This window comes from Leuciscus leuciscus (genome assembly GCF_965113295.1).
Source record: "Leuciscus leuciscus genome assembly, chromosome: 24".
NCBI classification, from domain to species: Eukaryota; Metazoa; Chordata; class Actinopteri; order Cypriniformes; family Leuciscidae; genus Leuciscus; species Leuciscus leuciscus.
In genome coordinates, this window is record NC_138723.1 from 27,674,412 (window position 1) to 27,699,037 (window position 24,626).

At 36.1% G+C, this 24,626-nt stretch overlaps 3 protein-coding genes across 3 annotated transcripts; 2 read left to right on the plus strand and 1 right to left on the minus strand.

Annotated features, from left to right (window-relative positions):
• Positions 1-14,999, plus strand: gnsb (glucosamine (N-acetyl)-6-sulfatase (Sanfilippo disease IIID), b). The gene is made up of 13 exons (XM_082158323.1): positions 1-292; positions 1,851-1,910; positions 1,987-2,190; positions 3,636-3,701; positions 3,974-4,072; positions 5,186-5,353; positions 7,829-7,911; positions 7,997-8,115; positions 8,196-8,299; positions 8,392-8,493; positions 10,466-10,576; positions 10,672-10,779; positions 14,041-14,999. The coding sequence occupies exons 1-13, from the start codon at positions 140-142 to the stop codon at positions 14,188-14,190; spliced, it is 1,527 nt and encodes a 508-aa protein (XP_082014449.1). The 5' UTR covers positions 1-139; the 3' UTR covers positions 14,191-14,999.
• A 618-nt stretch (positions 15,000-15,617) lies between these two features.
• mrps24 (mitochondrial ribosomal protein S24) lies at positions 15,618-17,983 on the minus strand. The gene is made up of 4 exons (XM_082158325.1): positions 17,894-17,983; positions 17,601-17,669; positions 16,320-16,431; positions 15,618-16,155 (listed from the first exon to the last, which is right to left on the minus strand). The coding sequence occupies exons 1-4, from the start codon at positions 17,942-17,944 to the stop codon at positions 15,872-15,874; spliced, it is 516 nt and encodes a 171-aa protein (XP_082014451.1). The 5' UTR covers positions 17,945-17,983; the 3' UTR covers positions 15,618-15,871.
• Positions 17,984-18,310: 327 nt separating this feature from the next.
• Positions 18,311-24,586, plus strand: nudcd3 (NudC domain containing 3). Its single transcript, XM_082158383.1, has 6 exons — positions 18,311-18,667; positions 19,390-19,640; positions 20,733-20,865; positions 21,030-21,173; positions 22,122-22,310; positions 23,982-24,586. Exons 1-6 carry the CDS (start codon positions 18,470-18,472, stop codon positions 24,090-24,092), a joined length of 1,026 nt encoding a protein of 341 aa, XP_082014509.1. The 5' UTR covers positions 18,311-18,469; the 3' UTR covers positions 24,093-24,586.
• The last annotated feature ends 40 nt before the right edge of the window (positions 24,587-24,626 follow it).

Sequence of the window (24,626 nt, forward strand, 5' to 3'; positions counted from 1 at the left end):
ACCGAGGTCCACGAGTGCTGCAGTTCGCCACGCGAAACCCTCTTGTGCTCGACAGACTCCGTGTCTCCGGGCAGGCACACACACACACACACACACACGGATCGCGGGTTTGGGCTGATTTTGACCTGATTTTGGCTTCATGGCGAGCTCGCGCACGTCCAGCGCGCGCGTCGTGTCCACCTGTGTCCTCGTCACTCTTCTCACCTGCACGCTCAGGTGTTCAGAATGCGTCAAACTGAACAACATCGTTCTCATTCTCACCGACGACCAGGATGTGGAAATGGGGGGAATGGTAAGTGTACAAAAGTACACTACAAATGTTTTTATTGGTCGTGCACCATGACAGTGCCACCTTTGAACAAAAGTACTGTTCTTAATAAAATAGTAATACCATGGTACTTTCATATTTAACATGACACTGAAATTCATACACTATGTTGACATAGTATTTCAGTGAACTTCCAGAAATACAATGGTACTACTTTGGTGAACGTCCAAAAAAATATATATGACTTTTTTAAAAATGTTTTTTTTAAGTATCTTCTGCATTTATGTGATCAAAAATACAGAAAAAACAGTATTATTGTGAAATATTATTACAATTTAAATGAATGGTTTTCTGTTTGAATGTACTTTTAAAATATAATTTATTTCTGTGATGCAAAGCTGAATTTTCAGCATCATTACTCATCATTACAGTCTTCAGTCACATGATCCTTCAGAAATTATTATAATATGATGATTTATTATTATCAATGTTGGAAACCGTTGTGCTGCTTAATATTTTTTTATAACCTGTGATACTTTTTTCAGGATATGTTGATGAATAAAAAGTAACAAAAGATTTCAAATAGTAATCTTTTGTAACAATATACATTACTGTTCAAAAGTTTGGGGTCAGAAATTGTTCATATATATATATTTTTTTTTTAAAAGAAATTAATACTTTTATTCAGCAAGGATGTATTAAATTGATCAAAAGTGATGGTAAAGATTTATATTGTTTGAAAAGATTTCTATTTTGAATAAATGCTGTTCTCTTAAACTTTTTATTCATCAATGAATCCTAAAAAAAAAGTATCACAGGTTCCAAAAAATATTAAGCAGCACAACTGTTACCAACATTGATAATAAATCATCATATTTGAATGATTTCTGAAGGATCATGTGACTCTGAAGACTAGAGTAACGATGCTGAAAATTCAGCTTTGATCACAGGAATACATTTTAAATCCTAAAATACATAATTTTAAATATTTATTTTAAAACATATTCATATAGAAAGCAGTTATTTAAAATTTTGTAATATTTCACAATACATAAAAAAATACAGTGATAACAGTAATATTGTGAAATATTATTACAATTTAAAATAACTGCTTTCTATTGTTATGCTTTTTAAAACGTAATGTATTCCTGTGATCAAAGCTGCTGAATATTCAGCATCATTACTCCAGTCTTCAGTGTCACATGATCATTCAGGAATTTTTACTGTATTTTTGTCAAATAAATGCAGCCTTGGTGAGCAGGAGAGACTTCTTTCAAAAACAAACAAACAAACACATACATCTTAATTATTCCAAACGTTTGACCACCAGTGTGATATACAACACAACAGATTTCTGTTATGTTTTTGAAATATATCTACATATGAGCTACTAGGCTAAACCATGACAGGGAGAGCATGTTAAAGTCTTAATGAAACTGCAGTTGTTTCATATCAAGTTCAGAAGCAAATCATTAGGGGGAAATTAGTGTTTGAAATAATACATCCTGTTGACATCTTAGGTGTCAGATGATTCATTATATGAATGCTATAATAGTCACATTGAGTCTTTCTGTTTCCACAGACGCCCATGAAGAAGACCAAAGTACTGATCGGTGATGCTGGTGTGACTTTCTCCAATGCGGTGAGTACTCGGCCATAAAGACCCTTTCATAGAGCTGATCAAATATCACAAGTTTCCCCTTTCCTGTTGTGTTTAGTTCACTGCCACCCCTCTGTGCTGTCCCAGTCGTAGCAGCATCCTCAGCGGCAAATATCCACACAATCATTTGGTCCGAAATAACTCCATCTCTGGCAACTGCAGCAGCGTGACGTGGCAGAAAGAGGTTGAGCCCTTAGCCTTTCCGGTTTACCTCAATAAGATGAACTACCAGACCTTCTACGGGGGGAAATACCTGAATCAGGTCAGCCTTTAACCCGTCTGGTACTCCGTGAAATCTCACTGGCCTATCTGCATAGTGTTCGTTCTTTAAAATTGTCAACAATGTTATCAGAAGATCTTCACAAATCCTTCAAATATTTTAAATGTTCTTAACCAACAACACTCTTAAAGGGATAGTTCACCCAAAAATGAAAATTCTGTCATCATTTACTTACCCTCATGTCTGCTGAACACAGAACAAGATATTTTGAAGAATGTTGGGTAACCAAATGGTTGGCGGTTGCCATTGACTTTCATAGTAGGAAAAAACAACATCTATGGAAGTCAATGGGGTCCATCAACTGTTTGATTACCAACATTCTTCAAAATATCTTGTTTTGTGTTCAGCAGAAGAAAGAAACTCATACAGGTTTGAAACAACTTGAGGGCGAGTAAATAATGACAGAATTTTCATTTTTGGGTGAACTATCCCTTTAAGAGTTTAAGAAGTCATTTTTCTCTTCAACTACTTTCCAGTCCTGGTCATATTTCACCCGAAATCCTTAGAAAAAAGGTCTAAAAAAATGATGTGCTTAATCATTATGAAAATTAAGGCACATTTTGTTCCCAAATTCTGATTACTATAATCAAAACGCGCTATAATACAATAATACTAGTTTTTTCAATCAGCAATAGTACAACAAATGCTACCATATAAAATACTATTTAATATACTTTTTTTGCATTGTAATGAGAATTGGGAGAGATTGAAAAATCTTAAAGGGATGGTTCGGAGTAAAATCAACCTAGGGTCCTTTGCACCATGACCTCGAGCCAAAACCATGGAGCTTTTCCCTTGGTTGAACATTATTAAAGTTAGAGCTTATTTAGAGATATCAGCCGGATGGTTTAGTGCAGGCGCTAACGGATCCTATGATGTATCTGGTAAATTACCCCACTAATAATGCCCAGAATGGTACCAAACTTCTACAGTAGTACAAATAGGTTCTGTACTCATAAAACGAGGCACTGGGAAAGTCTGTAAGTACATCAGGAGTTTATTTAAATAACACTTGCCTGATGGCTTATGCTACCGCTAACCCGCATGTCGAGGCCACTTCAGTGGTTTGGGAAAAGCGAGTAAAAGTCCTGGCAGAAAGCGATGCATAAGGATGTAGTGTAACGACGCCCAGTTCCAGGAATACACTAATATTTTGTTGGTAGTACCAGTTTATAACAATTATTAGTTAACACTAAGTTATCAACTTTTAGGACTTTTACTTGCTTTTCCCAAACCACTGAAGAGGTTGATTTCACTCCAAACCATCCTTTTAAAATGGCTTTCATTTCATCAACAAAATATAGTTTCTTATTTTTTCCTGTTTTAATTTGAAGGGGGCAGTATGACCCTGGCATGTTTTGACCAGTATTGTGAGATTCTTCTACTGTTTTCACTCAACCTGTATAAATCCCTCTCCGTGTCTTCAGTATGGAAGTAAGGACGCAGGCGGTGTGGCTCATGTGCCTCCCGGCTGGGACCAATGGCACGCGCTGGTAAGTCACGAACTAAAGCATCAGTCCCACATTACTTCCTGTTTCACTCTATCTGCACTCAGATCAGCAGGGAAAATCTGCATGTGTCCCCTATAGACATGCATTCATGCAGAACGCATGGTTTAGTTCAGTCATGTGAGGTGGTTTCATCACACCCTGCACCACAAAAGCAGATCCAGTTTTTAACCGTTTAATCTCGATTGTTTAATGGCAGATATTTCATTCTGCTTATGTTAAATTCAGTGTGATCTTTTGGTTTTGTGTATCCACAGGTGGGAAACTCTCAGTACTACAATTACACACTTTCTGCGAATGGAAAAGAGGAAAAACACGGGGACAACTATGAGAAGGACTATCTCACAGACCTGGTTGTGAGTCTTTAAAGCTTTAAAGTGTACAGTCAGTATTAAGGCTTCAATTTTACTTCAATTCTGTGATGTACTTCCGGGTGAAACTGGATGTTCAATGAGGAATAAAATGCATGAGACTTTTAGAAAGGGTTTTAAAATCTGTCAAAGACAAGTTATGACTTATTTTGAATAAGTTGCACTGATAAATAGTTCACAATAAGACTAGGATTGTGTGTTTGGAAAGTAAAATAGTCAATTTTAATTTGATATTAAGTTGAAACTTGTCATGTCAGCGGTCACTATAATATCACTATGTATGAAGTGAGACTATTTACTTCCTTGTAAATGTGAAAGTGAATGAATTTGCCTCATCACCTGCTAAACATGTTTTACGTGTGAAATGGATCAGTTAACACAATCTGGTTACCAAATAATGTTGCCATTGGCTGTTTTAGAACAAGATACGAGCTGTTAGCCTCATTGTGACTCAATAGTTGCATTGCATGTTAGATGGAGCCTCCTCACGTCAAACTGTCCACACAGCAGTGTGTCATGTGACTCCTGCAAGATTCATGACTGGACCCCTTTAATACTTGCTGTAACAGCCCTTAATCTGACACTAAAACCTGCTCTGTTATTGTTTAACTAAGATTAGGTGTCCTGGAAAAAGATTAAACTCCACTCACAATAGTGATTCTCCACCTGTGTTGGGTGTAGTGCATTACTAGATAATTATTTATTGTAATTTAATTATTTTGTTCATGTAAAAAGTCGTTTTTCTGTATCTTTTTGATGTAATCACAGAACGATTGTATATAAAACAATAGTGGATTTGCCACTATTATAAACCAAGTGGCAGCCGCAAAAAATAATAATAAATCACAACTTTTTTGATGCATGTTTTCAGTTCGTAGCCTGGAAATCCAGACCTAAAATCTGAAAAATTAATTTAATAAAATTCAACTTGTGCTCTCGCGAGAACTCTGGATTTCCAGGGTATTTAGTTTGTACAATCAGGTCTTAAAATGTAATCCACTATCAAGTGCCAGACAATCTGGTTTGGTCTGCATTAAGTTATATATTACATTTAAAACAAATGGTTTAAATCTGAAATAAAGTCTTTGTTGATTCTAGTTGAACCGGTCGCTGCATTTTCTGGAGGAGCGAAGCCCCAGTCATCCGTTCTTCATGATGTTGTGTCCGCCGTCGCCTCATTCGCCGTGGACGGCCGCCCCTCAGTATCAGAAGACCTTCAGTGACGTGAAAGCGCCACGCGACGGCAGCTTCAACAAGCCTGGAAAGGTTCAGCTTACAGTTTCATCCTTCATGACATCTGATAGGTTAAGAGCAAGCACTGCAGGCGTAGATGATGAGACGGGTTAGGATTTAACAAGATATTTTAGGCTTGGAGAAAACTAATCTAAAACAAGTAATAGAAATATTAGTCAAATATTATTTTATATCAAAAAGATTTGTAATTTATATATAAATAATATTTCTCTATGTAAATATTCACATCTTTCAGCAGCCATTTTTCTCACGATATTTTATTGAAGATTTATTCTAATTAAATATTTTACTTCTTAAATAATATTGGTGGTGATAGTTGTATTTTATTTTTGTAAATGGCGCAAGAAGCATGTTTTTTAAAGCATGTATTTTTTACATGCTTTCTTAAATATTTTGTTAAATAGATTTAAATAATTCCAGCCATTGAGTTTGTTACAGTTTTTCTCGATTGCTTAAACACTATAACCAGGCTTTTGAACTAAAATTTCAAAACCATTATCAAAAAGCACACCCGTTTCACTAAACTATAAACACTATTCCCTGTTTTGACACACGAGTCAGATTTGTTGAACTGTCACTGCAAAACTTTACACACAAATCCCTTCATTTCTCATTGCCTAGACCATGTTGTCATGTATAAAGCACTAGCATTCAATATTGTTCACTCAAGTCAGCACAGCTTCAGCTCAGTTAGCACACAATTACCCAGGTGGAAACACTAAGAGTCAAAATTTAACACGCATCAATCAGAGCCTTCAATAGATAGATACAAGGGCCCAAATCAGTTTATTGAGATTTGGAACAATGGATCTAGAAAGACATGAAGGAAGAGGAGGAAGAGCAAGGGCAAGAAGAAATGCAGTCTCAGATGAAATTCAAGCCACTCTAGTTGCCCATGTCTTTATCAATGACTATGAGGGAGGCTGGGCTACGAGTAAGGCCAAATTTGAGTCGCTTCACCGTCGCCTCGAGAACCTTCAGGGAGGAGTGGTGGCAAACAAAATTCTATCACTGAATAAGAGACAAACATTTCCAATAGTCTTTGATGAGGTTTATTTTCTTGCAAGAAAAGGCCAGCAGTCGTACAGTCACAGAGTGTGACAGTGAAGGGAGGGCATCCTTTCTCCTTTATAGTCTTGACTCCCAGAAAGTTATCTTTCTAGGCCAATGATGGTATTTCAACCATACGTGGAACATTCTTACACTTGTTCATCATATTGTCTCCTTGAGTGGAGGCCCTCCTGTCACGTACCAACCGTCTTTACCATTCCAATACACTTCCATATTAGAATAAGGTTTGTGTGTGCTCTTTTACTGTCATATGATGGTCACACACATCTTATGTAAATATGAAAAAAAAATTAGAGGAGAAAAAAAAAAGTGTAAAACAGCCCTTTTTTCCCCCCCCTTTTTTTGTGTGTGTGTGTTGTACTGTGTAGTACATGAATGAATAAAATGTGCCAATGTATCCATTGGTTGTGTATTTCGTGTTCATCATGTGAAAAGGTTTGTGAGGGGGGGAACCACAAGCAACATAACTTACCAGTTTTGGAAATGTTGTTTTGAATTTATTGCACCAGTGTGTTAGACTATGTTGTAGTGTGTGTGATTTTGAGGGCTTGTGTGTCCTGTCTGAGGGCAAAGTTTGGTTTTTCAGCAAGAGTGAATGGTTTTGAGTGTAGAGCTTTATTTTGACCTGAAAATAGGATGTTTGGGGAACTGGGTGAGACGTTATGGATTTGTGTTTACAGTTTTGAGAATACGAGGCATAGTTTCAAGAAATGTGTTTAAGCAATCGAGAAAAACTGTAATAAATTAGTGCTCTCAAATCGATTAATCACATCTAACATAAAACGTTGTTAATGTGTAATATGTGTATGTATATAATATATACACACACACACACACACACACACACACACACACACACACACGTGTGTGTGTATGTGTATGTTTTTTTTTTACATTTGTGATTAATCATGATTGAACAGCACTATAATAAATAAATTAAAATACGTATAAATAATTAATATATACTGTATTTTATTAATGATTTATATTACTTGGTAAATAAGCATGTTTTTGTAAAATTTCTTATTGTGCATCAATTGTTTATTTATTATTATATGAATATATATATTCTATTGTTTGTATATTTTGTATGTTGCCTCTTTAATTTTTTTGTCTGTATTTTCAAAGTTATATTTATATTTTAACTTATATTTTGACGCAATCATTATTTTAGTATAATTATGATACTGTTATAGCTTTTATTAATATTTTGAATTGGCTTTTATTTTTGTATTTTTTTTATTTTACTTAAAGTTTTAGTAATTTTTGTTTTGTTGTTTTTGTCATTTTTAGTAGTTTTTGCCTTTTAAAAAATATGCTTAGTTTTTATACATTTTTATTTCAGTTTTAGTTGTTATTTTAGAGTGTCAAATGAAGCTAAATGCGTAAGATTAAATGCTCTTTCTCTGATCTCAGGACAAACATTGGTTATTACGACAGCCTCTGAATCCCATGCCAAACAGCTCCATTGAGTACCTGGATGACGCTTTCCGCAGGAGGTACAAACATTCAGATTTCATAACAAGTTCTATCCCATCCCATAATGCAATGTGATCTGATATGTGTATTTAATATCTCTGATAGGTGGCAGACGCTTCTGTCAGTAGATGACATGGTGGAACAGCTGATTAAGAAACTGGACTCATTAAAGGAACTGGACAACACGTACATCTTCTACACGTCTGATCACGGGTATCATACTGGTGTGTCCTCTATCGCCACGCTTCTATCGATGTGTTGTTGTCTTGTCTTTATAACACCATATTTTAAAAATCACTTTCAGGCCAGTTCTCATTGCCCATTGACAAGAGACAACTGTACGAGTTTGATATTCGCATCCCCCTCTTGGTTCGGGGTCCAGGAATCAAAGCTAACCAAACACTTCAGGTTAGACGAATGAATTACTGATTTATTAAGCGATATGTGTATATGTATTATTTTACGTAAAATGCTGTAACATCTGTTTAACTGTCCACTAGTCTCCAGTGATGAATATAGATCTCCCCATGACTATCCTGGACATCGCTGGAGTAAATCTCTCCACTGTCAACATGGACGGACAGTCTTTCCTGCCGCAGATGGTGAGTGCGTCATGTTTTTCACTTCCTGTTTCAGCACATGTGTATTTATATTCTTATTCTGGGTGTGTGTCTATACACACAGGAGTGTAAAATGGGCCAAGCCAAAAATGGCCCTTTAATGGTCTTAAACATTTTAGATTCCTAATTTTAGCAAGGATTGCACAAATACTGTATATAAAGTAACTTGGCGTGAAATACCCTTCCTGATTGATGAGTCAGTATTGTTTCACTCAATGTTAATGGCTTCAAACAGTTCATGAATAGTTGAAAATGTCTCCCAGTTCGTTTGAGTTTAATTGAGACCAAATATTTGCCATAGGCTTCAAATCTGGACATGAGCGTGAGCCTGATGGACTTGTTCTTGAGCCACTTCTTGGTTGTCTTTGCGGTTTGGGCAGGAACATTGTGTTGTTGAACAATAAAATCAGCTCATTCCTCTTTAGATGACTTTTAATTTGTGGGAAGCGAGCCATTCTGCAATATTCTCCTGTACACCAAAGCATTAAATGACTTTTAACAGTGAAGCAGCAGCTCTATACGTGGAAGTGAAACACCTGTGTAATGACACTCTTCCTCCATAGCTTCACTGTGGTAGAGATGCATTATATTTCTCTGCATATTTTCGAAAACATCACTCGGGAGCATCACCAAGAAACTTGTTTCATTGTTATTTCCCATAACTTCCCATATTCTGCCAACAACTTAATTCTGTTTTTGATGTTTTTCTGAGACGGCAGTGTCTTTTTAGGTAGTACATTTGCTTAAATTCAGCTAATTTCCCAAGCAAACATTTGTGGTTAAGACAATTAAAAGCTTAGTGTTCAGCCATTTTGTGCTTGGCACATTTTTATTTTATTTTTTGCCCAGGAGTGTGTGTTTCTTTCCATTACGAACTATACTATAGATTATTTATACTATACTGTGCTATACTATACTATAGATTATTCATTATAGTACTGTGAATTATAGTACAAGTGCTACTCATTTGCATGCTTTAATGCCTTTTTCACTACAATATCTACCTCAATGCAGCATTATTTCATTATATCACACTACTGTTCAAAAGTAAGATTTGTTTTTGAAAGAAATTAATACTTGTATTCAGCAAGGATGCATTAAATTGATCAAAAGTGACAGTAAAGACATTTCTAATGTTACAAAAGATTTCAGTTTCAAACAAATGCTGTCCTTCTGAATTTTCTATTCATCAAAGAATCCTGATTTATTTATTTTTTTTATCAGTGTTTCCACAAAAATATGATTTATTTATTTTTTTTATCAGTGTTTCCACATAAATATTTCTTGAGCAGCAAATTATCATATTAGAATGATTTCTGAAGGATCATGTGACACTGAAGACTGGAGTAATGATGCTGAAAATTCAGCTTTGATCACAGCAATATGAATATTATAGAATATTATATTTTACAATATATTCAAATAGAAAAGTTATTCCAAATTGTAATAATATTTCACAATATTCCTGTTTTTACGCTCAAATAAATGCAGCCTTGGTGAGCAACATTTGACCCCAAAATTTTGAATGGTAGTGCAAGTCTTAATTGATTATTATAAAGACCTTGTTGGGCATCTCTTAAAATCATATGTCATGGTAAAATCAGAAGAAAGAAATTATATTTTGCATAAAGAAAACAAATGAAGAATGTTTTAGGACCATTAAGATCGCAACAATTAAGCATGTTTTCTCAAATCTCATTACAAGAAAGCAACAAAATATTGTAATGAGGAAATCATACTTTCTGCCATTAGTCTTTATGCTCATTTTGAAATGTGTATCCTAGCGAGATCATGTTCATGACTTTTTTTGCATTACAATACGGAGAATGAGAATTATATTTAATGGGAATTCTCACAGTTAATGTCGATTACAGCAATGAAAACTGTCTAATAACGTCACAATGAGAAAAAAATGCTAAAATTTGTCTTTTCTCTTTGAATGTTCTCCATGAAGGCACCATCATTGCGTAATGGCACCGAACGGCCCTTCTTTCTGGTGGAGTACACTGGTGAGGGATATGCTTCTGAAGATCCCAGCTGCCCTAAGCTCGGCCCAGGACTAGCTGTAAGTGTTTTGGGAATCATATCCTATCAAACATTTTCCCATCAACCTCTCCTGTTTTCTTAGAATACAAAGCAAAGATTTCCTCTTTCTTCCAGCACTGTTTCCCAGACTGTGTTTGCGAGGACGCCTTCAACAACACGTACGCCTGCGTCAGAACTCTGAAGGATGGAAACCTGCAGTACTGTGAGTTTGCAGACAATGAGGTGAGCTTTACACTAAAACTCGGGCTACACTAATCCCGTATTACATTTACATTTATGCATTAGGGAGTCGCCATTATCCAAATCGACTTGCATTGCATTCAAAGTATGGATTTTATTACTTCATGTATTCCCTGGGAAGACTAAAAAAATATTTATGCATTTGAATCGCATATAAAACTACAATCTCATGAAACATCGTAAACGACATAATCAAATTAAAAACGATGGAGAAATATAAAACTACGAATTTAAAAATGTTGATTATATATATATTTTTAGATTATTGCAAAATATGCATATATATATATATATATATATATATATATATATATATATATATATATATATATATATATATATATATAGAATATTTAAGTATTTTGAGGGCTTAGAGAGATCGGCTCGATTACATCATTTGCGGTGCTTCATGGGAGTAGGCGGAGCTAACAAGATCTTTGGCGTTTTGTCTCGAATCACTCATTGGTGTAATTTTCTGTACAGCATTATGGGTAATGTAGTTTTTCCACCATGAATTCTGCCGATAAACTGAAATTTTAGATTAACAACCTCACAGTAAGGTTGTCTTTAATGGTTTATAATCATCAGACTTGAGACTTGGCACCAACCAAATGACTTCATAAACTTAAATACGAGTACTCCACCAGGATATACATATATCCAGAGGCCACGTCTAAGTGGTAAAGGTGGCGGTCTTGCTGTTATCTACAGAGATGATATATCTATTACGGAAATTACCATTTCCTGCGCATCATCATTTGAGTGTGTTGCCTTTAAAATGAACGGTACTTCTCCTGTTCTTATTGTACTCATCTATCGACCTCTAAAACCAAATTCTTTGTTTTTCAATGAACTCACAGAACTACTTACATCTGTTAGCTCTGTCTGTCCATCAATGATTCTCACTGGAGACATTAATATCCATGTGGATAACTTTAATAGTAATCTAACTGTTGAATTCATGGTGGTATTAGACTGTTTTAACATAACTCAGCATGTTAAATTAACCAATTAAGCCATCAGTTTGTTCTTCTGTGCAGGAGTGTCATAAAATTCTTAGTTTTCTTCTATGGATAAAATTTTAAGCATCTTTAAGTCTATCAGTTTGGTACCTTGCTCTGCAATTCCTGAGACCTATCCTGTTAGTTTTCCTGAAACTGCATTCTCCAGTCTTAACATAGTCACTACTGATTGTATTTCAAAATTAGTGATGGCAATGAGTACAACTACACGTACCCTCGACCCAATCCCAACATCTGTTCTTAAGGGGTGTCTCTCTTCAATTAGTCCCCTCATTTGTAGCAATGTGAACACCACCTCTCTTACAACTGGTATTGTTCCAAAAGCCCTAAAGGTTGCAACTATTACACCAGTCCTTAAAAAGCCTGGATGTGGCCTATCGCAAATCTGCCCTTTCTTGCTAAGGTTTTGGAAGGTGTTGTTGTGGCACAACCCCACTCACACTTGTCATCCAACAAGCTTTTCGAACCTTTTCAGTCTGGGTTTAGAAAGGGACACAGTACAGAGACAGCCTTGGTTCGTGTTATGAATGACCTGCTTGTCTTGTCTACCATCTTGGTCTTGTTAGATCTCAGTGCAGCTTTTGACACAGTGTGCCTTTCTATCCTCCTAAATATAGGCTGGAGAGCTGGCTTGGTATCACTGGTACTGTGCTTAACTGGTTCATATCTTACCTCACTGATCGTTTCAGGTTTGTCGTCTTGGGAAACAACAAATCTGAAATTGGACGAGTCCGCCATGGTGTTCCTCAGGGATCTGTCCTGGGTCCCATATTGTTAAGTGTTTATATGCTTCCTTTGGGGAAAGTAATTAGGAAATATGATTTGGGGTATCACTTTTATGCTGATGATACTCAAATTTACCTCAGCTCCAAATCTGATCCTACTGTCACCTCAAAAATTCTCTCGGAGTGTGTGCAGCAAATAAAATGTGGATGCACCATAATATTTTTTTTTTTTATTGAATTATTCCAAGACAGAGATTCTGCTCATTGGCACACCTCCGGCTACTCACAAAGGGAGACATTTTAATCTGATTATGGATGATGAAAGTGCTTTATTTCCATCTTCTTATGCTCGTAACCTTGGTGTGATCTTTGACGCTCACCTACACTCGCATATTGAGAGTATTACAAAATCTGCATTCCATCTCAGAAACATTGCAAGGATTAGGCCCTATCTTACTCTACCTGCCGCTGAAAGGCTTATTCATGCATTTGTTACTTCCAGGATTGATCATTGTAATGCACTTTGTGTTGGTTTACCTGCTAAATTTATAAAACGGCTGCAGTACATCCAGAATTCAGCAGGACGAGTGCTTACACACACTTCACACGTCAGCACATCACAGTTGTGCTTTATAGCCTGCATTGGCTTCCTGTTCAGTCGAGTATTGCTTTTAAAACTCTCACACTAACATACAAAGCTATGCACGAAATAGCCCCTTCTTATATCTGTGACTAAGTCAGCCTGTACGCGCCTTCCCGTTCCCTTCGGTCTACTGATTCGCTTACTCTTCAGCTTTCTCTGTCGCTGCACCCAGGTTATGGAATACACTTCCTCTTATTGTTAGAGATGCTCCCACATTAACCAGTTTCAAGAAGTTGTTGTTATCTCATCTTTTTAAAACTGCTTATATAGACTCTCATGATTAGTATTTTACAGTGTTGTACTGTAATGATTATTTTTGTATTACTCTTGTACCGTTGCTTTTACGGTCTGTAGCGCTTTGGGTTTTAGAAAAGCACATTATAAATAAAATTTATTATTATAAGTTATCGTTCAAAATCAATTTCCCTATGGAGAAAATTAATGGAGGTTTTACTTAGGGAACCCGACTGTTGATACTCTGTATCTATTAAATTTTGTATTATTTTTTTTAATGCCGTGTTGTGTTTGATATTTTCTGGATTTATGATTCAATACCAAATTATTATCAAAAACAGTGATAATCAAATGAAGACATAGAACATTAAAAATTAAATTTTACTGTTCAAATTTTAACGGAAGACAAATTGTGAGATTATTCCTTTAAAGTTTTATTATTGTTGTTGTTTTTACATTAATTGTGGAAATCATAGGCCCTACAATGGCAATTTTAGACCATCCATGGAATGGCAATTGAGTGCGACCTGACCATTTTGACAGGAAAATGCCATTTTTGAATGCATCTGGATGAATGTAGACGTAAGCCTCATTGAATTTCCCCTGTGTTCTCCTTCAGTCATTTGTAGAGGTGTACAACCTGACGGCAGATCCCCATCAGCTGGAGAACATTGTGAAGAAGGTCGATCCTTCCCTTCTGCAGATCATGAACCAAAGGCTGATCAAGCTGCAGTCCTGCATGGGAAACAGCTGTCGAAACCTCAAATAACCCTGCTCTCAAAGTCCAGCTCGAGCGGAGAACGCCAAGTTCGGTCACGTGAAGATATGTGTCAGGGTTTTCATTTGCACAAATCTCTCCTGAAATTCTTAAAGGGATAGTTCACCTAACAAATGTGGATTTGCATTTGGTGCAAATGAAAGTCAAACAGGTTTGGAAACGAACTAGGGTGAGTAAATATTTACATGTATTTGGAGTGATCTGTCCCTTTATTTCTGATGTGGTGAAGTCACGCACACGCCTCTCCTATAAATGTGAATGTATCTACAGTGTGATTTTCCACTTCAAATGCTGAAATACAGCTATAAGAAAAGCACTTCTAAGGACTTGAACCAGTTCAACTGGAAGTTTACTCGTCCTCAGGCTTTCCTTGCTGTCGTCATGCGATGTTTTTTGGAGCACTTTTATGGTAAATGAATGTTTAAACTAAATTTTGACGACTAAAATATACTATCATCAAAACATTTACCCTTTGCATTTTAAGAGCTGGGTTTTTTTGTTTTTTTTTACCGTTATCTTTGGTAATGCATGGTTGTTTTATGTTTTTTTCATACTGTGAACTGAACCGTATATGTATGTATGTATGTGCCTCGTGTGCCACAGTGGAGATCCTGCTCTGATGTTCTTTTAAAATGAAATTTGCTTCATAAAGGGAAATGTCTGATATTTAAGGGAATTTTGCCAACTTTGATTTTAATCTATAATATGATTGTGCCTTTTTGCACTAAATCAGTGTTTGTGCCTTTTGTATGATACAAATGTCTAATTTTGAACAATCAATAAATTTACACAAAAAAATTAATTAACTTTGCAGTGTCCATTTGATGCAAGAGCACATTACTGCCACCTACTGCACTGGAATAACCTGTGACATTTATGAAATATAATGTATGTAATATAAGTGATGAGTATATATGAAGAGTTCAGATGCAAAAGCCTCTAAATGCCATCTGAAATTTTCTTATAGAATGATAATTTTGATCAAGCTCATATATTTAAATTCAATTTCACTTAAATGGCAATGAAGATTACCTATTAATTGTCATTTAAGTAAAATTACTGAACTTAAATATACAAGCTTGATAAAAATTATCATTCTATAAGAAAATTTCAGATGGCATTTAGAGGCTTTTGCATCTGAGCTCTTCATATACACACATATAACTGTGTATGTACTATAGATATAATAAACGTATGCAAATAGTTTCCTTCTGACATTTTAACTACATTAGTGTAATGCTCTGAATGAAAGTCATCTAGACTAATTAAACAAGAAATTATGAGCTTGTTGAACATTGAGTACGCATAACATTCATATGCATGAATTGCTCAATTAAAGGCTCAAAGTTATTTTAATCTCCTTTGGTCCATTTATAAAATGCACAATGCCAAATAAAAATGCAAAATACATAATTCAATGCTTTTTGTGTGGAAAAAAACTTTATTAACAACAGAAACTCAATGTATGAAGAAATGCAGATATAATTTGATCTTTATAAATACACACAGTGCAAGGCTTTTTTTTTTTTTACATTGCGACGTGAATATTTTGTACTTATGATTTAATTAAAATGTAAGGCCTTAATTTACACTTACTGAACATTGTAAAACACCTAAAAATAGACATTTCACCCGTTCAATAACCAACTTTCTAAAGCCGCAACATTTGGCCTTAGAGATATTTGTAGACTATTTTTTCTTCTACTGTTTGCAACTCGATTTTAACTGGACATTTGTAGAAGTGTGAGAGCAGTTTCTCTGTGTAGCCAATGAGAAAGTAGAATTTACTCGGCAAGAGTTTCTGTATCATCACAGCACAGATGACCAGGATGTTGCCTCTGCGTTTGATCACCACCTCATCCGCTAAACAGCCATGAAACGTGCCGTATATGAAGCGCCTGATGAAGACGTCTTCCACCACGCGCTCCGCCGCTCCAGCTTCACCCTGAAGATTACCTATGGGATGAGGAAGTGAAAGATTGTTGTTCAGGCACTTGTGACTTACAGTCCACATACTACAGTTGAAACTGAACCATAAAGCTCTGGAGTACCAGCCCACGTAGTGTTGGGAATCCAGCAGGTTAAAGAAAGTGTACTGTTTGAGTTGGATTGTTACTCACTAGTGTGTTGTGAGAGCCAGCCCTTCCTGTGGCCGATGTGATGAGGGTGATGCACCTGCTCATACGTCAGCGGCCTGTCTCCTTTACCCACTCGAATACGAGCTGCGCGGTTCTGTTAGACAGAAGATAGATCCGTCTGGGTTAAAGACGCTTCTTAAAGGGACAGTACACCCAAAAATTTTAATTCTGTCATTTACTCACATTCAAGTTGTTTCAAACCAGTATGAGTTTCTTTCTTTAGTTAGAACACAAAAAAATATATTTTGAAGAATGTCTGTAGCCACTGACTTCCATAGTGGGGTCCATCAACTGTTTGATTAACCATATACTTCAAAATATCTTCTTTTGTGTTCAGCAGAAAAATTTATTTAAGTAATTAAGTTTGGAACAACTTAAGGGTGAGTAAACTTAAACTACTCATTTAAAAACACCTTTTTGGACCCTGCCAATTCTGCAATCAGTTAAATCTCGTTTCTCTACTTCCTTTATATAGTATTTGATGTGTTCTTGCTTTTGTTTCAAATGGATATTGTCACCAGACCTGCTATTTTGAAATGGTTGTGTTGATGGACTTATGCAAAATAATGTGGTAACTAACTACCTCATAAATATTTACCCCCGGTATTGTTGCCATTGTTTTGTTCAAGATGCACATCAGTAATGTTTTTTTTCTAAGACACATTTATAAAAGCTACTTAAATACCCTAATTGAACTAAGGTCTAATCCTGACTTAATCTAAGCCTTGTCTGTGAAACCGGTCTTTAATGTCAGATAAAGTTGACAAAATTTCTCTTAAACTCACTTTGCAATTACTATCTGTTAAGCATTGTAATATTTATATATTTTATACATTTTGTGGACGGCATGCATTTAATTTATTTTAGACTTGTTGCTTGTTTTTGGTCAGGTTTCTTTCATTTATTAAGGATCACATCCTATCCAACTTTCAAATGTGTTTTGAAAATGTTTTATTGATATTTTCCAATTTAGTATACATAAATGTAAATATGGGGGAAATTAGCCTTTGTTTTTCATTTTAAAGGCAGTTCAATACCTAAAAGCAATATTAAGTTGCAAAATCTGTTAATAATTGTAAACGTTTAACGGGTTTTTTTTTATTTCTAAATATCCTTTGTTATACATTTTTATCCTAATGTTCTAATGTCTGTATTTGTAAATCAAAATTGAAGATAAATTAAAAGAACTTTTTCTGGATAACACAAAAGCCTCATTATTAATCAGACAAACCGCATCTGAAATCGCTAGATCTGATCACATACCTTCAAACAAGCTGCAGTGCAGTGAATGTTCCTGACACATGCCGCCGAATTTAACTGGCTGGTCACCACCTACGAAAACACAGATTATTGGATAAATGACATGCACTTATTAATTATATAATCCCCAAATCAAGCTTCACATCCCACATTACGTTCAGTGCCAGTATCTCTATATATTTTTATCAGAACGCCTTTCATTTTCTACGTCAGTTACACGAAATATGGAAGATCCTCACCTGTAAATACAAATGTAATTAGTTACAAAAGCAAAAAAAGTCAGAATGAAATCTTACCGACAACAATTTTGCCTGCCTGACCAAGGACGTCGCCATGTTTTTGCCCATAAATTGCACAAGGGCGTCAGTCGTCAAGAGCGCATTACTGCCACCTGCCGCACTGGAACAACATTTTATCCTGTGTGATGTGTATATAATATAATTTAAATGTATGTAGTTCAACGTCAAATACATATTAGTACACTTTAAGATTAATATATTAATATAATATGATATTAAAAACGAATTCGAATAAATAAATAAAATATATATATATATATATATATATATATAATTACATATTGTATTGTATTGTATTACAAATTGTTAAATTATATTAATATAATAGATGTAATATTGTAATTATATATGTAAAGTGTTTTTCAAATGTTTTGTTTTTGGACAGACTTTTATTTTGTACTGAGTGAACCGGAAGCGCCTAAGCAGCTGCGTCCTCTCTCGAAAGATCTGTTGTTGCAGTGCTGTTTCACAAGTTTTCTGCGGGGCTTCTGTTGCTTTACGTTTGTTTTTCATCAACAAGCATCTAAATTAAACAGCGTTGAGTCAAAATTGATCCCGCCGAGCTACTCAGCCATGTCTTCTCCGGTGGAAATGACGGAGTTGTATGATAACGCGCTGTTAGGGATTCTGCAGCATGTTGGAAACATTCAGAATTTCCTGCAGGTTTATTTTGGGTTCCTGTACAGAAAGACGGACTTCTACCGTCTCCTCAGCGGCCCACAGGACCGCATGGGCTTCCCACCCGGAGTAGCTGAAAACATGGTGTTCAAGGTACTCAGCGACTTTTGTTTTGATCCATTAAACTGACTGGATTCTTTAGAAATAAGTATAAATGTGGCAGTACCATGGTACAGAGATGGCACCAGCTGGAAATGCCATGAATTTATTAACTATGATGTTTACTGTCTAAAGTTAAATATCTATGATACTAGTTAAATGTATAATTTATACTAGTTACAAATCCTGGTATGGTCTTGCTGGTAATGAATGACAGTGACAGCTAGCCTTGTGTCAGTGTTGTAATTTTGTTTTGGGTGTGACGTTAAAAAAACAAAAAACAAAAAAATATAATTTTTATTAAATAAAAATAATTAAAGTAATTACACATTTTTAATTAATTTATTCATTTTAAAGGTAATTAAAATATTATTCTATGTAAATGATGGCACTTTATAATTGCTCTAAGTGTCTTTAAAAATATTACATTAATAAAAATAAAAATAAATGCGATTTATTAAATTAAAAACAATTCGATTATTAATATATTTATATTATGCCACCTTATAAATGTCTTCTAAAAATAATTAAATTAATTTAAATAAATACATTATTAATTATTTGTATTTATAATATGCCTCTTTATAATCACTGTAAGTAAAATGAATAATTTATTAAATTAAAAATAATTTATTTATATTATTTAGAATATGCAACTTTATAATTTCTGAAATAAATTGAAGAGTCAAGTGTATTTACTGTCATTCTTCCACCAGACGTTTAAGTTATACGAGAAGCTTGCTGAGCAGGACCGAGAGAGGGCCATGAAGCAGGCCGAGGAGCCGAAAGCTGCTCCTCCTGCAATACAGGAGCTGGAGGTTCAGTCCGAGCACGAGGCCGAAGCTCCTGTGGAGGAGAAGAGAAGCTCAGACGAGTCCACCCCTGTCACAGCATCATCAGCGCTGAGCGAAGAGACGCCAGCAGGAGCCACAGCGGCATCACACGCCGAGTCTGACACCACTAAGGCGTACGTTTGACTTTACATTCGCTCAAAAAATACTAATATTGAGAGACACTACCGTTCAAAAGTTTAGGGTCAGTGAGAATGAATACTTTCATTCATCAAGGATGCATTAAATTGATCAAAAGAGACAGTAAAGCCATTTATAATGTTACAAAATATTCTATTTCAAATAAATATATCAATTCTGTTTCAAACAAATGCTTTTCTATTCATCAAATAACCCTAAAAAAGTATTTTCCCAGCTTCTACAAAATATGAAGCAGCACAACTGTTTATAACTCAACATTGATAATAATAGGACATTTTTTCTTGAGCAGCAAATCAACATATTAAAATGATTTCTGAAGGATCATGTGACACTGAAGACTGGAGTAATGATGCCGAAAATTCAGTTTAATGAAATGATGCAGAGAAATAAATGCAGTCTTGGTGAACATGAGGCCCTGTAATACACCTGGTATTGAGATGTTTTGGTCGATCGGATCACAAGTAGACGAGGGAGACACATTCCCGTTTACACCTGGTGTTTTAATCCGTCTCTTCTGTCCACTTTCAACCACTTCTGTCCTGATTTCTTCGAGGAGAGGGTCTATGCGGGGCTTTTTCAGATCTTTCGATCTAATGGACAAAATAAGCTTGTGCAATTTACATATGAACGCGCCCAGAGACGACGGAAAAACACACGGAGAGAATCAACTTTAGTTTCTTCTCTGAGCCGCGAGATCAGCCGAACGCTGTGAGTGTGTGTTAGAAATCAGGAATGGTGAGAGAACATCATCTTCAAACCAAAGTGGACAAAGGTTCACGCGCTTCCCATAATGTTCACTCATTCGGTCAGTAGACGGAGAGAAGACGGGTCTTTAGTGGCTGTTTGAACACATCCGACCACATGAGCGTTTACACTCCGAAAGCAATCCGGTCTAATGTGTTTTCCACTCCCTCTGGAAGTGGCTGAAAGTGGACAAACTCAAAACCTGTATTTAGAGTCGTCCACTTGTGATCTGATCGTCCACAACGCATCTTAATACCAGGTGTAAACAGGGCCTAAGAGACTTCTTTTAAAAAATCTTACCTATTTGTGTTCTGCATCTCCAGTGGACAGGAAAGCTATCAGTCCAATGCAGACAGTTACAACGGTGCCGTTAGAGACGATTACACCTGGTCGCAGGATTACACGGATGTGGAAATTCGAGTGCATGTGCCGCCTACCGTCGTTAAAGGCCGACAGGTGTGTGTGTGTGTGTGTGTGACCTGCTGCCATCTGATTTTATCATGCTTACTGTCTTACAGATTGGCAGCATCCCCATTTAGATTGACTTTTATCGTGCTGTCTAGTATTACAACAAACTAAATTCGTTATCAGTCTGCTTTCCATTCCGTCTATCCGTGCAGGTGTCGGTGGACCTGCAGCCGGGACGGGTACGTGTGGCCGTGAACGAGGGAGGATCTCAGAGAGTCCTGATAGAGGGAGAATTCACACATAAAATTAACACGGAGAATTCCCTGTGGAGTCTGGAGCCCGGCCGCTGCGTTCTGGTACACATTACTTTTGGATGGTGTTTTTTAAAGTTCGATAGACTGATGTATCAGCCAATCATTAGCCATTTTGAGACGGTCTCCGCTTTTCTGGGGTTTCACCTCATCATTGTAAGAACTAAAATTAACAGTCTTGTGACTTTTCAGTGGATAATAAAGTGAAATTTGAGCAGTTTTGTGTACATTTGCTGTCAGTGCTGTTTTAAAAGAAGTCTCTTAGGCTCACCAAGGCTGCAACTGTTTTCAACATCGATAACAATCAGAAAGGTTTCTTGAGCTGCAAATCAGCATATTAGAATGATTTCTGAAGGATCATGTGACACTGAAGACTGGAGTAATGAGTAGCTTTGCATTACAGGAATAAATTACATTTAAAAATATATTCACATAGACAAAAATAATGTGGTTTCACTTTATTTTGATGGTCCCTTTAACACATTCTGTTGACTATAAGTAGCGTTGCACCTACATGTCTACTAACTCTCATTAGAGTGTTAGTTAAGTATTAATAGACTGGTAGGGTTAGAATAAGTTGACATGTAGTTGCAAAATTATAGTCAGTAGAGTGTCTGTTGGACGACCATCACAATAAAGTGTTTGCAGATATTAAGCAGACAGTCTACTTATACTCCAATGAAAGTTAGTTGACAAATAGTTTCAAAGTTACTTATAGTCAACAAAAGGGACCATCAAAATAAAGTGTTACCAATAATTTTGAATTGTAATAATAATTCGCAATATTACTGTTTTTTGCTGTATTTGTAATCAAATAAATGCAGCGTTGGTGAGCATAAAATACTTCAAAAGCAGTAGTGTACATAGAATTATATCTCTAGATATTGTATGGAATTATTATTATTTTTGTGTCAATGTGAAATGGATACAGATCTGATGTATATTGTTAGTAGTTGTAGACAGTCGTGATGATTATTTGGACTTCTCCTCCAGCTGTCCCTCAGTAAAACCGGGGAAGTTTGGTGGAGCGCCGTGTTGAAGGGCGAGACTGAGATCGACGTGAACCAGATCAACCGGGAACGCACCATGGCAACCGTAGATGAAGAGGAGCATGCCGTACTGGACCGCCTGACGTTTGATTACCACCAAAAGCTCCAGGGGAAGCCTCAGAGCCACGAGATGGTGAGCACTAGAGCCACGTGATTCTGGAGACATTTAGAATCTCGATCTGTTGTTTAAAATGGAGATTACGATTCTGAATAGACAACAAAACAAAATAACGTAATTTACTAGAGGTGCTGACAAAATTTCAATTGCTGCAGACTGTTTAAAATGTATTAATGTTATCTTGAGTTTGGATGTCTGGTGTATGCGAGACACTTATGGGAGGTCACTATACCAAAATCCTTCTGATGACAGACTTTGACTCAGGCATTTCAGAATGATCAAACCAACATTTGAGATGCTGTGCAATGAAATTGGTCCACTAGTTAGTACAGTTATCCAATCACGTCCTTTGTTGAGGCAAAGTCACGTGAGAGAAAATGTATCCTCCTCAATTGAGTGCACAAGTTTTTTTATGCACATTTTCGTGTTTTTTATGCCATATAATAGGAAAAATAGCTAATGACAGATACTTTTTTTAACACTCACTTGTCGCCACCTACTGGTGTAACAATGTAATTGATATACTTTATTTGAAGTTACTTTCAAAAGGCAAAATTTACTCTATTTTGATCACTACCATAGACATCAGTGTTTATATCTGAACTATAAACTTTTATAGTACTTCTGTGATCAAATAATAAAACGGTGTGGTTGAAAAGAGTTTGTGAAGCTGTTTTAGACCTATACATTACAACTTCTCTCTTTATATCAGCTGGAGCGCCAATGCAGATCTGAATGTTCACTGTGATCGTACTTGTCAAAGGTTTAAAGGGGTGGTATAATGCACTTTTCACAAGATGTAAAATAAGTCTTTGATGTCCCCAGAGTGTGTATGTGAAGTTTTAGTTCAAAATACGCCACAGATATTTGTATATAGCATGTTAAAGTTGTCACTTTTTGAGGGTGAGCAAAAACGCACCGTTTTGTGTCTGTTCCTTTAAATGCAAATGAGCTGCTGCTCCCGGCGCAGAGGGCGGAGCTTCAACAGCTTGCACTCACACAGACATGCACTGAAAATTTAAAAAACTTTAAGCCTTTTATGTTCAAACTGGATTCAAACAATGATGGAGAGACTCAGTAAGAAGTGACAACATGTAGAAGAAACAGGACATTTCTGAATGGTTAGTTGATGAATTTATGTAGCTTACTAGTTATCTTCTAGTCATTGATTAGCATATTTTGATAATCTGTAAATTGTTTTCCGGGGGCGGGGTTTATGTAAATTCTAGGGTTGGTGATGTCACTAACCCGGGAGGAATGTTGTGCTGTCTCTACCAGCCATTTGTTGTAGTCCTTAAACAGGAATTTCTTTAAAAGCAAATATCTCCCTTTGCTTTGAACTTTGAGCGTTGTAACTTTGCAGATGTAGTTTATGCTCGAACAGCAACATTACACTCTAACTAAAGTTAGAAAAGTGAAATCATAATCAACCACCCCTTTAATAGAAACAGTCTGCGTGTGTGTTTGAATCAAGATCACTGGCAAATTTACAATAATAAAGCAGCTCTGGTGAGCACGCAATGCAAGTTATTTTCTATATTGCTTTCTTACTTCTGTGGGACATAAAATAATTCAGTCCAATCTTCAGCCCAATGACACTTTAACATGCTTTTATGTATTTTTAAGAGCTCTGGGACTTACTATGTGGATATTGCAGTGAAAGATGTTTTATTTTGCAAATTTCAGAAAGTCCATGAGATGCTGAAGAAGGGCTGGGATGCTGAAGGATCTCCATTTAAAGGACAGGACTTTGACCCCTCCTTGTTCAACATCCCACCCAATGCTGTCCAGTTTTGAGGTTACACGACAATGTCAGATTTGAAGTCAGCACTTACTGAAACACACTGAAGGACAGTGATGTGGCGCTTTCTTGCGGTGCTACAAAATGAACATCATCGTGTCTACACTGCACAACTCATGCCAATATAACTGATTTGCTGACACTGATCACTGTCTCGTATTTTGGCATGCAAATTGGGCCATTGATCATTGATAATTTTTAGTGTTTTATGGAATCAGTTGACTGAGGTTTTCTTTGGCTGCGTGTGTCTGTGATCATTACGTTTGCCCAGTTACTGACTATTCAGGGCTTATTATGTGTTAGTTTTCTTGCTATTTCAGTGACCTACGAGAAAGATTCTTCAGATATATAAAACGTCTGTAAGCAGATTGATCAAACTCTCACATGGGATGAAATTCTGTCATTTTCAGATTGTGTTGGCTGAGGGATGTTATTGCATCAGATTTTTTTTTTAATTTGTGCCTAATTAAAACCTTTCACAAACATTCAATTTGTGTTATTCTTTGATTATTGTTATGCTGTCACACTGA

What these genes read in the sequence shown, in the direction of transcription:
- gnsb (XM_082158323.1), top strand. Translation starts at nt 140, where the DNA reads ATGGCGAGCTCGCGCACGTCCAGCGCGCGCGTCGTGTCCACCTGTGTC. An exon ending in GGGGGAAATACCTGAATCAG is followed by an intron (nt 2,191 to 3,635) that starts GTCAGCCTTTAA and finishes CCGTGTCTTCAG; the next exon opens with TATGGAAGTAAGGACGCAGG. An exon ending in AAGCTAACCAAACACTTCAG is followed by an intron (nt 8,300 to 8,391) that starts GTTAGACGAATG and finishes ACTGTCCACTAG; the next exon opens with TCTCCAGTGATGAATATAGA.
- mrps24 (XM_082158325.1), bottom strand. Translation starts at nt 17,944, where the DNA reads ATGGGCAAAAACATGGCGACGTCCTTGGTCAGGCAGGCAAAATTGTTG. An exon ending in GGCAGGCAAAATTGTTGTCG is followed by an intron (nt 17,670 to 17,893) that starts GTAAGATTTCAT and finishes GTGTTTTCGTAG; the next exon opens with GTGGTGACCAGCCAGTTAAA. An exon ending in GCACTGCAGCTTGTTTGAAG is followed by an intron (nt 16,432 to 17,600) that starts GTATGTGATCAG and finishes TCTGTCTAACAG; the next exon opens with AACCGCGCAGCTCGTATTCG.
- nudcd3 (XM_082158383.1), top strand. Translation starts at nt 18,470, where the DNA reads ATGTCTTCTCCGGTGGAAATGACGGAGTTGTATGATAACGCGCTGTTA. An exon ending in CTGAAAACATGGTGTTCAAG is followed by an intron (nt 18,668 to 19,389) that starts GTACTCAGCGAC and finishes TTCTTCCACCAG; the next exon opens with ACGTTTAAGTTATACGAGAA. An exon ending in GAGTCTGACACCACTAAGGC is followed by an intron (nt 19,641 to 20,732) that starts GTACGTTTGACT and finishes CTGCATCTCCAG; the next exon opens with TGGACAGGAAAGCTATCAGT.